The sequence below is a fragment of the Mandrillus leucophaeus genome, unplaced genomic scaffold (genome assembly GCF_000951045.1).
Source record: "Mandrillus leucophaeus isolate KB7577 unplaced genomic scaffold, Mleu.le_1.0 Scaffold244, whole genome shotgun sequence".
NCBI lineage: Eukaryota > Metazoa > Chordata > Mammalia > Primates > Cercopithecidae > Mandrillus > Mandrillus leucophaeus.
Window position 1 is genome coordinate 698,013 of NW_012102521.1, and position 11,992 is coordinate 710,004.

The following is an 11,992-nucleotide window of genomic DNA, read 5'->3' on the forward strand; positions in this document are numbered from 1 at the left end:
GGCACCATGAGCCTAGGTTTCCACATTTGTAAATGGCAGGATTACTGTAGCTTCCCTTAAAATTGTGATCAGGGTGAAATAAAGCCATGTGTGGCTAGCACAGTGCTGGGCAGATGACTGGTCAAGAAGCAGCATTTTTCCCGGTTGTGTGTGGAGAGAAGAAGGAATAATAAATGAGTGAGTGGGTGACAAATGAGTGGGGGAGGAGTGGATGAGTGTGTGAATAAATGAACGATTGAACGAATGGACCAATGGTCCTGCATGACCTTGGCTTTCCCACAGAGGCTAACGAGACTCCTTCATTCAGGAGCTCTGGCCTCCAGGAGCCGCTCTGGCTCTCTTCGGCTGTCCCTGGGATGCTGGCTCCAGGTCCCTGCAGGTCCAGCCTCCTGTCCAGTTCCTGAGCTCCCTCCATGCTCCTGGTTCTGCATGTCACTCTGCTCCCTCTTGAAGGTCTGAACCTATCACAGGCCTGTATATCTCTGGATGCCCTGCTGTGTTTGGGGCCCCTTCCCTTCCTGCCCCTCTGGCCTTTTTGACACCCTCACTGATGCCAGGGGCTCCCAAAGCTGCTTTCAGGGATGATGCCTCCTCTCACTCGGTGACATAGACCCTCAGTAACCTGGGAAGTAGGCAGTACCTGCCCCACCACCACTGTGCAGTGCGTGGGGGCTCAGGACAGTCACAGCTGGGAGGCTTGCCGACACCTCCCAGCCATCTGTCCATTGTCCATCCACTCCTGACTCCACTCCCCAAACTCAGCCTGGATTCTCCTGATAATTTGGATTTGACTGACTTCTGGAGTCCTTTGCAGAACTTTGGTTGGTTGGTTTGTTTTGTCTACAGCAACTAGCTGAGATTGCCTTGGAATGCTACAGGGTCTGGTCTATTCAATAGTCACAGTGGGATTGGAGTAAAATGAGTTCACACCCACTCTGTCCAGTTGTTAATTCCGCAGCTCCCATGGGCAGGTGGTGAGGGAGGCCCAGCCCCTGTTGTTCCTGTAAGGGACTAACAGTGACCAGACACGGTCACCATCATCCCTCGCCTCTGTTCTGTGTCTGTTTTGAGAGCCTTGGCCTATTCTCACTTCCCTCCAACTTGTCTCCACCACACCTGCCCCTGTCTATAGCAGAGGCCCTTGCAGTCCTGCCAGGGCTCCCAAAGCAAGACCAGGACATGGATCTGAGTAGAATGCTGCATGTGCACACATGTACGTACACATGCACAGACTCATGTGCCTACTTGCACACTCATGCATGTGCTCACACCAACTCTGGCTGACGGGTCACCAGATGGTCCTCTCTGGGTCAGTCCAGTTCCCTTCCTTTTGGGGTAAAACTTGAGAGGAAATCTTGAATAAGGTTTTGGGGAGCCAGAGCTTTGCAACTTCTTTATGTGTGAGCTTGGCTGAGCCCTCCCACCCTGGGCTTCATTTTTCCCAGATGAAAAACGGAGGACTTGGACCCAATGACCTCTTCTATATCTTCCAGGTCAAACCTGTCAGGGGCCTGGGACTGCTGGTTTATCTTGGGCTTCAGCATCAGGTTCTGTGGGTAACAGGTGAGTGATTCTAAAAGCAGTTCGGATGACACAGTGGGAGGAGTAGAACTGTGTAGGATGACCTCTGGGAGCAGGACTTGGAGAGCTGTAAGTGACAAAAGAGGCCATTCCCTCTGTGCTCCCTCAAACCTACCACCCGCCCATCTATCCATCCATTCTTTCATTCACTCGTTCAGGTGCCAGGCACCAGGCATGAAGGAGGCGAGGAACACACAGACTTGCCTTCGGGAGCCAACCCCAGGGTATGGCAGCTCCACTTTTGGCTATTAAGCTTTTTGTTAATAGTCCTAAGAAACTCTAAATAAACAACACAAGCCTCCATTTCCCAATTTCTTAGTTTTAGACAGAAAAAATGTCACTTCCTATGGAAGTTGAAAAAGATGAATACCCCCAGCAGCCACTGACCACTCAGCTCCTGAGGCCCATGAGCGGTCCTTCTGCTCTGCGCGGACAAGGTTTATGGTGCTCAGTTCTGTTTCGTAGTTACGACGAAGTCTTCCATGCTTTGTCTCTTTGCTGGGTTTTAAAATGGAAAACAAAAAAATAGCATTCCACTAAAACGTAAATATTATACAGGACAGAATTCTGCTTCTGGCCATGCTAGAGTAGCAGAGACTGGATTTACCCTCCCACTTGAAACAACTAAGACACCAAGTAAAATGTATAAAATAATGATGTTGATACGTTGAAAATCAGGCAGTGCAGGAGAGTGACTCCTGAGAGAGGAAGCGAAAGAGATGATGCCTGTGGTGGTCAGTTTATTGCCTGGAGAGTATTTAGGACTCAGCCCAGAGCCAGTGGTTCCCTGAGTTGAGGAAGCGGAGTTGAGTGTCCAGAGCATAAGGCATCTAGAATCCTGGGAGCAGAGGATCTGGGTGGAAAAAATGCTTGGAAAGGAGAGAGCTAGCTGCATAGACAGAGAGCTCCAGATTCTACACCAACTTCCCTGACAGCCTTCCACAGAGTCCTGGTCAGTACACATATATGGAGAAGGCATCAAGGCCAGGGAAAGACCCACCAGAAAGGAACAGGGAGGAAAATCTCTGCAGCTGACGCAGGGCTAGGAGTAGTTCACGTTTCCACCAGCCAGAATGGCAAAATCTCATAGTACACAAAACACGATTAGAGTACTTGGCAGGGCATGTCTCAGATGGGGCATAATTAGCTCTCCTCTAAAGGCTGCTGTGGTCCCAACTATCAAAACTGACATACAAGCCTCAAAAAAGAACAGTCAAAATAGTAAAATTAACAGTGCCCCATAACAAAGTCCAAGCATGTTTACAGCAGTAAAAACAAATACCAAGCAACCAACAACAGAAAAATCACAATGTCTGGCATCATGTCAAGGTCACCAGACGTGCATGCAAAGAAACAGGAAAATACAAGTCAAATGAGAAGAAAAAGTCCATCCATAGAAACAGACTGAGAAACAACACATGATCAAATTAAATTAATTAATTTAATAAATTAAAGAAAGAAATTAAAACAACTGTTTTAAATATGTTCCTTATGTTAAAGAAGATAGAGGAAGGCATGAGCAGGTTAAGGAGAAACATGGAGGATATAAAAAAAGATTGATACCAAACTTCAGCTGACAAGAACTGCAATTCTTGTGATGGGAAAAGCACTGAGTGAGATTAACAGGATATTTGACACTGGTAGAAAAGATTTGTGAACTTAAAACATAGCAATAGAAACTTTCCACAACAAAACACAGACAGAAAAAGTGACCTGCAGGAGAACCACAAATGGATTAATATATGTGTAATTGGAGTCCTGAAGAAGTAGGGAATGTAAAATATTTGGAAAAGTAGCGGCTGAAATTTTTTCAAGATGCTAAATAAACCCCAAGTAGAGGTAAAACATGAAGAAACTCCGGCAAGGAACACCACAATCAAGTTATTCAAAACCAGTAATCAAGGAAAAACTTTAAAAGCAAAGAAAAAAAGACATATACATAGTACAAATGTAAGAATGATACAAATTTCTTATCAGAAACAATAAAATCCAGAAGATAATGGACAAACACCTTTAAAATAGGGGAAAAGCAAACTGCCAGTCTAGAATTCTATACCCAGGGAAAAAAAAAAAAAAAACTTAAAAACTACATCAAAATGAAGACTTTTTGAGACATAAGAGAGGTAAGAGAATTCATTGCTGTCAGACCTGACTTATAAGAAATATTAAATGAAGTCCTTTATGAAGAAGAAAAATAATAGCAAATGGAAATCTAGATTCATTCAAATGAATAAAGAGCACTAGTAACAGTAAACTTGTGGGTTTAAGCATGAATGCACGTAAAATATAGTAAAGTTCTTTAACATATAAATAATTGACTAAAGGAAATGTGATAACAGCGTTGTGGGGCTTATCACATGTATAAAAAGAAAACATATAATTCAAGAACAGAGACCATGGGACAAGGGAACTAGAATATTACTGTTATAGGAATTTTATGCTACACATGAAGGGTATAGTATTAGTTATAGGTAGAACATAAGCTAAAGATGTATCCTATAAAACCTAAAGCACCTACACACAAAAATGATGTATAACCAATTATCCCACAAAGAAGATACAACTAAATCATAATAAATACTCATTTAATCCAAAAGCAGTTGGAAAAAGAGGAAAGAAAGAAAGCAGATGAGGGAAAAAAGCAAATAGAAAACAACAAAGTGGAAGATTTAAACCCATCACATCGATAATCACATTAAAACTAAATACTATACTTGAAAGGCAAAGATTGTTTTATTGGGACAAAAAGGCAAGAGCAACTACATGCTAACTACAAGAAACCCACTTTAACTGTAAAACTACAAACAGATTAAATGTAAAAGGCTAGAAAAAAATGCACCATGCTAATACTGATCAAAAGAAAACTGGAGTGACTATCTTAACCACAACTTAAGTAAATTTCCTGGCAAATAATATCAGTGGTAGGTAATGTCATGATAGAGGGTCAATTCATCAAGAGGGCATAATAATCCTAAACTGTATCCACATAATAATATATATTCAAAATGCATGGAGCAAAAACTGGTCACACTGCAAATAGAAATAAATAAATTCACAATTATAGACAGAGGTGTCAACTCTCAACTCCCTATTCTCAGTAATTATTAGAAAAATGTAGATAGAAAATTGGCCAAAAAAAAAAAAAAAAAGGAGGCTCGAACAATACCATCAGCTACCTTGACCTAACGGACATTTATAGAGTCCTCCACCCAATAACAGCAGAATACACAATCTTTTCAAGGACACACAGAACATTTACCAAGATTGACCATATTCTAGGCCATAAAACAAGTCTCAATAAATGGACTAGATTCAAATCAAATTCTCAGCCAAAATGGAATTAAATTAGAAATCAACAACAGAAAGATATCTAGAAATTCAAAATATTTGGCAACTGAATAGCACACACCTCTACATAACCCGTGACTTGATGTATTAGTCCTTTCTCACGCTGCTATGAAGAAAGACCGGTGACTGGGTAATTTATAAACAGAAGGGGTTTAATTGACTCACAGTTTTGTATGGCTGGAGAGGCCTCAGGAAACTTACAATCATGGTTAAAGGCACCTCTTCACAGGGCGGCAGGAGAGACAATGAGTGTCAGCAGGGGAAATGCCAGATGCCTGTAAAACCATCAGATTGCGGAAACTTCCGAGCTCTCCTGTGCGTCCGCAGCAGCCCTCGTACCGCGGAGGAGCGCGCAGCCCAGGCGAGGCCGGAGGACGTGCCCATAGAATGCCCAGGGGCGACGAGCTGTCCTGAGCCCCTCTGGTGCAGCCACCTTCCTGTCCCATACACCCTGCCCACCACGGAGTCCAGAGGGAAATCGGCCAGCAGCCCCAAGCCCGACACCAAGGTGCCCCAAGGCCACCACCGAGGCCAAGGTACCCCTGGCAGCCGATGGGAAAGCCCCCTTGACCAAGCCCTCGAAGAGGGAAGTCCCGGCTGAGAAGCAGCAGCCGCTGGCAACCCCCAGCATGGCAACTGCCAAGAAGACCCTGGCCAAGGCGAACCCCGTCCTTCTCAACCACAGCAAACTGAAGCCGGCCCCCACGACCCCCAAGGTTCCCAGCAGTCCTGATGCAACCCCGGGGCCCAAGGGTCCTGGGGACGGGGCGGAGGAGGACGAGGCTGCCAGTGGGGGCCTGGGGACCGAGGTCCCTGGTCCTGCGAGAATTTGAACCCCCTGCTGGTGGCTGGAGATGTGTCTGTGACAGCCACAGCCCTGATTCTCGGTGGGGACTTCCTGGCCCAGAAAAAAAAATACCTGCGGGCCAGGCGGGGTGCACAGAGCCACTTCCTGTACAGACCTCAGGAAGCCAGTGCATGCAGAATTCACCCTTATCTACGTGTACACACGCACATTCATTACACATCTACATATGCTCCCAACACACGCACACAGTGGAGAGGACGCCCGCACCCATCCTTGCTGATCCAGGACTTCCCCAACCTCCAGGGCAGAAGGAACCCAGGCTCCGGGGTCCACAGTGCCAGCTTTCGGGAGAAGGTCTAGCTGGGGGACTGCAAGAAAGGAATGGACCCTGTGTGTGGCCCTCCAGCGGCTGGGTGATCCTGGGCCCCCACCGCTGGTCTCTGAGTGTAGGTGGGGGTGCTGGGATGGGTTCTGCCTGGGCCCGGCCCTCGTGGGGACATTAAAGGGCGGACATTAATGGTTGAAAATACACACACACACACACACACACACACACACACACAAAAAAACATCAGATTGCATGAGACTCACTTATTATTACAAGAATAACATGGGCGAACCGCCCCCATAATTAAATTACCTCCACCTGGTCCCACCCTTGCCACCTGGAGATTATGGGGATTGCAATTCAAGGTGACATTTTGGGTGGGGACACAGAGCCAAACCATATCTCTCAAATAAGAAATCAAAAGAGAAATTGGAAAGTTCTTTGAGTTGAAAATGAAAACACAGCATATCAAAATCAGGGAGATGCGGCTAATGTATGCTTGGAGGCAAATTTAAGCACTAAGAACCTATGTTATCACAAAAAAGAAAGGTCTCAAATCAGTGACCTATGTTTTCACTTAAGAAACTGAAAAGAGAAGAGCAAATTAAACACAATGTAAGCTGAAAAAGAAAATAACAAAAATAACAGAAATAAATGAAAGAAAAAAGTAAAAATTATAAGAAAAATCCAAGAAAGTAAAAGCTAATCATTTTAAACTATCAATTAAATTGTTAAACTTCTAGTCAGTTGATGAAGAAAAAGGTAAAAAGGCACAAATTACCAATATCAGGAATGAAAGGGTGGGTGTCACCAAATATTTGCAGTGATTATAAGGAAACAATGGACTGTTGTGAGCCACTTTTTTCTAATAAATTTGATAACTTAGATGAAATAAGCAAATTCCTTAGAAGCCATAAACTATCAAAGTTCACTCAAGAAGAAATAGATAACATGAGTATCTAATAACAAAATCAAGTTTTTAATTAAAATACTAATGACAAAAACAAAAAAACAAAAAACTATAGGCCCAGGTGGTTTTCATGGTGAAGTCTAACAATATTTAAGGAAAAAATAACAATTTTACACAAATCCTTCCAGACAATAGAAAATGAAGAGGTACTTTTTTTATTTGATGAAGAGAACGCTACTTTCCTACTAAATCAAACAGACATAAGAATCAATGATGAAAATATTCTTACCAAAATTTTAGTAAATCTAGTTTATCTACATCATGACAAAGTGTAGTTTATCTCAGGAAGATAAAGTTGATTTAACATTCAAAAATCAATAAATGAACTTTATCATATTAGTGGACTAAAAAGAAAAATGCACATGATCATCTCAATAGAAAAAGCGCTTAGTAAAACCCAACATTGAGTCATGATTACAAACCCTCAGAAAACCAGGGAAAAAAATCAAAAGTCCTCATAGAATAAAGGCCATCTACACAAACAACAACAACAACAAAAATCTATATCTTCCTGAAATTGAGAACAAGGTAAAGATACCTATTCTCACCACTTTTATTAAACATTGTACTGGAGGTTCTATCTCATGAAATAAGGCAAGAAAAAGAAATAAATCAACTAGATTGGAAAGAGTAACACTTTCCTTATCATCTGTGTAGACCAGCCCATGGAATCCATGAAATAAAAGCTACTAGAACTAGTAAGTGAGTTAGCAAAGTGGCAGAGTTCTAGATTAATATACATAAACTAATGATATTTTTACATATAACAAACAATCAGAAATTGAAATTTTAAAAATGTTATCATTTCCAATACCATTAACAAATATAAAATTGTTAGCCATAAACCAATAAAACATGTGTAAGACTTGTACATTTTAAACTACAAAACATTGCTGAGAGAAACTAAAGAAGACCTAACTAAATGGAGCATGTACCATGTTCATGGATAGGAAGACTTGAAGTTGTTAAGCTATCAATTCTCCCAAGTTGAGTTATAGATCAGTGGAATCTCAAACAAAATTCCAGAAGGATTTTTAAAATGAAAATCAATAATTGAACTTTATGTTTTATATGGAAAATAAATGAAGGACCTAGAACAGTGAAAATAACTTTGCAAAAGAAGAACAAAGTTGGAGGACTTACTTATCTGATCTGAAGGCTAAATATAAAGCTATATTAAAACAGTATGGTATTGCCATAAATATAGACAAATAGATCAATGAAACACAATAGAGATTCCAGAAATAGACTCACATATATAGAGCCAATGGATTTTTGGCAAAAGTACAAAGACAATTCGATGGAGAAAGTATAGTCTTTTCAACAAATGATGCTGAATCCCCAAAAAAGTGAACTTTGATTCATACCTCACAGCATATACAAACTTTAATTCAAAAGAGTCATAGACCTTAAACTATAAAATTTTTAAAAGAAAATAGAACAGAAATCTTTGCAACTCAGATACAACATCAAAGCATAATTCACAAAAGAACAAATTGATAATATACATTTCATCAAAATTAAAAACTTCCACTCTTCAAAATACACTATTAAGAGAATGAAAAGACATAGATCAAGAGAATGTATTTTTAAATCACATATCTATAAAGGACTTCTATGCAGAACATATAAAACTCTTGAACCTCAATAATAAAATTCAAACATCCAATAAAAAGAGGAACAAGGCCTGGGGCGGTGGCTCACGCCTGCAATCCCAGCACTTTGGGAGGCTGAGGCGGGCGGATCACGAGGTCAGGAGATCGAGACCATAGTGGCAAACACGGTGAAACCCCGTCTCTATTAAAAATACAAAAAAATTAGCCAGGCGTGGTGGTGGGCACCTGTAGTCCCAGCTTCTAGGGAGGCTGAGGCAGGAGAATGGCGTTAACCCAGGAAGCGGCAGAGCTTTCAGTGAGCGGAGGTCGCGCCACTGCACTCCAGCCTGGGCAACAGAGAGAAACTCCGTCTCAAAAAAAAAAAAAAAAAAAGAGGAACAAAAGATTTGAAAAGACACTTCACCAACAGAAATATTGATGGCAAGTACGATCATGAAAAGATGCTTCTTATCATTATTCAATAAAGAGATGCAAATTGAAACCACAAGGTGATACCACTACGCACCTGCTAGAATGTGTAAAATTAAACAGACTGACATACCAAGTGATGGCAAGGATGCAGAGAAATTAGAAACCTCCTACATTGCTGACGGGAAAGTAGAAATGGCACAACCACTTTGGAAAACAGTTTGGCAGTTTATTAAGTAGCTAAATACACCTACCACATGATCCAGCCATTCCGTTCCTAGAGAAATAAAAGCATATGTCTATATAAAGGTTTGTATGCAAATGTTTATAACAGCTTTATTTGTAATAACCAAAAGCTGGAACCAATCCAAATGTTCATCAACTCGTGAATGCATTAACAAATTGCGTGTATTCATAAAATTGAAGACTCTTCAACCATAGAAAGAAATGGATTGTTGACACTGCCAAAAACATGGATGAATCTTAAAATAATTTTGCTGAAGGAAAGAGGCCAGACCCCACAAAAGTATAAGGACATACACTATGCTTCCAGGTATATAAAATTATAGAAAATGCAAACTAACCTATGATAACTGAAAGTATGTCGGTGGTTGCCTCGGGACAGGCTGAGGGTGGAGAATTGGAGGGAAGGATTACAAAGGGCACAAGTAGAGACTGGGGTGATGGATATGTTTATTATCTTAACTATAGTGATGGTTTCACAAGCATAAACACACATCAAATGCATCAAATTTTGTACTTTCAATATGTGCGGTTTATTGTTTGTCAATCATCCCTCATAACACTGTTTTAAAAGGAAATACTAAAATTAAATTGTAAATTATCAAAGAAAAAGATAAACACTAAAAGCACTTTTTAAAAGGTTATAACTATAAAGACACTCGGATTAGATTGAGAGCAAACTTCACAGTTGCAACAATTATGACCACACACAGTGGAACAATATATTCTAAGTGCTATGAATATAATCATCAATATGGAATCCATACCCTGCTGAACAGTGTTCAAGAGATAGTATAAAATAAATGCATTTAAAAATTATTTATTTTAAGAAATTCACACACAATACTGTATGTATTTATGGGGTATGTGGTGATGTTTCTATAAATACGATGTATAGTCATCAGATCAGGGTAATTAGCATATCTATCATCTAAAATATTGATCGTTTTTTGTGTTGGGAACATTCAATATCCTCTCTTTTAGTTATTTGAAAATACATATTGCTGACTGTAGTCATCCCACAGTACTATAAAACATTAAATTTATTCCTCCTAACTGTAATTTTGTGTCCTTTAACAAATCTCTCCTATATCCCCCTTCCCCTTCCAGTCTCTAAGAACCTGGGTGCTACTCTTTACTTCTATGAGATCAACCTTTTAGCTTCTACATGTGAGTGAGAACATGTTTAACTTTCTGTTCCTGGCTTATTTCACTTAACACCATGTCCTCCAGGCTCATCCATGTTGCCATGGCGGACAAGACTTCAGTTTTTATTGCTGAATAGTATTTCACTCTGTGTGTGTGTGTGTATGTGTGTGTGTGTGTGAAATCACATTTTCTTTAGCCATTCATCTGTTGATGGACACTTGGGTTGATTCCATAGCTTGGCTATTGTGAATAGTGCTGCAATGAACAGGGAGTGCAGACAACTCTTGGTTGTACTGATTTCCTTTCCTTTGGCTATTTACCCAGTAGTGGGACTGCGAGATCATATGCTAGTTCTATTTTTGGTTTTTTGAGGAAACGCTATACTGTTCTCTATAGTGGCTGCACTAGTTTACATTCCCACCAATAGGGTATAAGAATTCCCTTTTCTCCACCTCCTCACCTGTTGTTATTTTTTGTATTTTGACAATAGCCATTCCAACTGAGGTGAGATGATACCTCACTGTGGTTTTCATTTGCATTTATCTGATGATTAGTGATATTGAACTTTTTCCATATATTTGTTAGCCATTTGCATGTCCTTTTGAGAACTATCTGTTCAAATCATTTGCCCATTTTTAATTGTTCTTCGTTTTTTTTTGTTTTTTTGTTTGTTTGTTTTGTTTGTTTGTTTGCTGTTGAGATGTTTGAATTCCTTGTATATTCTAGATATGAATCCCTTGTTGGATTAATAGTTTGCAAATATCTCTCACCCTATGCAAAAGTTAACTCAAAATGGATCAAAGACTTAAATGTAAAACCTGACACTATAAAAACTACCAGAAGAAAACACAGGGAAAATGCTTTACGACATTGGTCTCGGAAAAGATTGTATGAATAAGACCTCAAAGCACAGGCAACAAAAGCAAAGATAAACAAATGAGATTATATAACACTAAAAAGCTTCAGTACACCAAAGGAAACAATCAACAGAGTGAAAAGAGAACTGACAGAATGGATGAAATGAAGACTTTTAGAACCAAAACATCCAGAGAGATTGTCCCACTGAAGAACTACACACAACACCGCACTAAGAGGTATACTTTGACCAAAGTAAATTGAACCTGGGAAGATGGAATAAGATACATGAAACTTGGATAAGCAAAGAAAATGCAAGATAATACAGGCAAATCTAAAGGAGCACTGAGTGTGTAAAATAATAATACTGATAACTACTAATGCAGGTAAAAAATACTACTGAACTAAAACCTTATAGAAAATAAATACTAACTCACGATTTAAGAGGAACAAGAGCCTCTTAACCTAAGAATACAAAAAAAAAAAAAATCCTTATCCTGATAAAGATGATACACCCATTAGAGTGTAAAAAATTAATAAGTCTGATACTACTGAGTGTTGCCATGAATCTGTGCAAATGGAAACTCCGTCTGTTGCTGGAAGGAGTGTAAATTGGTATAACCACTTTGGACAGCAACACAGCAATACTTAATAATAATGGTAATGATATTGCTAATGGTTAATAC

General features: G+C 40.0%; 1 protein-coding gene across 1 annotated transcript in view; it reads left to right on the plus strand.

Moving 5' to 3' along the window:
- The window catches only part of LOC105541751, a 15,215-nt gene extending 9,118 nt beyond the window's left edge, over positions 1 to 6,097 (plus strand). Inside the window, 4 exon segments of the mRNA XM_011982914.1 lie at positions 1,494 to 1,563; positions 5,220 to 5,446; positions 5,448 to 5,724; positions 5,727 to 6,097. Coding sequence (XP_011838304.1) covers positions 1,494 to 1,563; positions 5,220 to 5,446; positions 5,448 to 5,724; positions 5,727 to 6,097 — 945 coding nt within the window.
- The last annotated feature ends 5,895 nt before the right edge of the window (positions 6,098 to 11,992 follow it).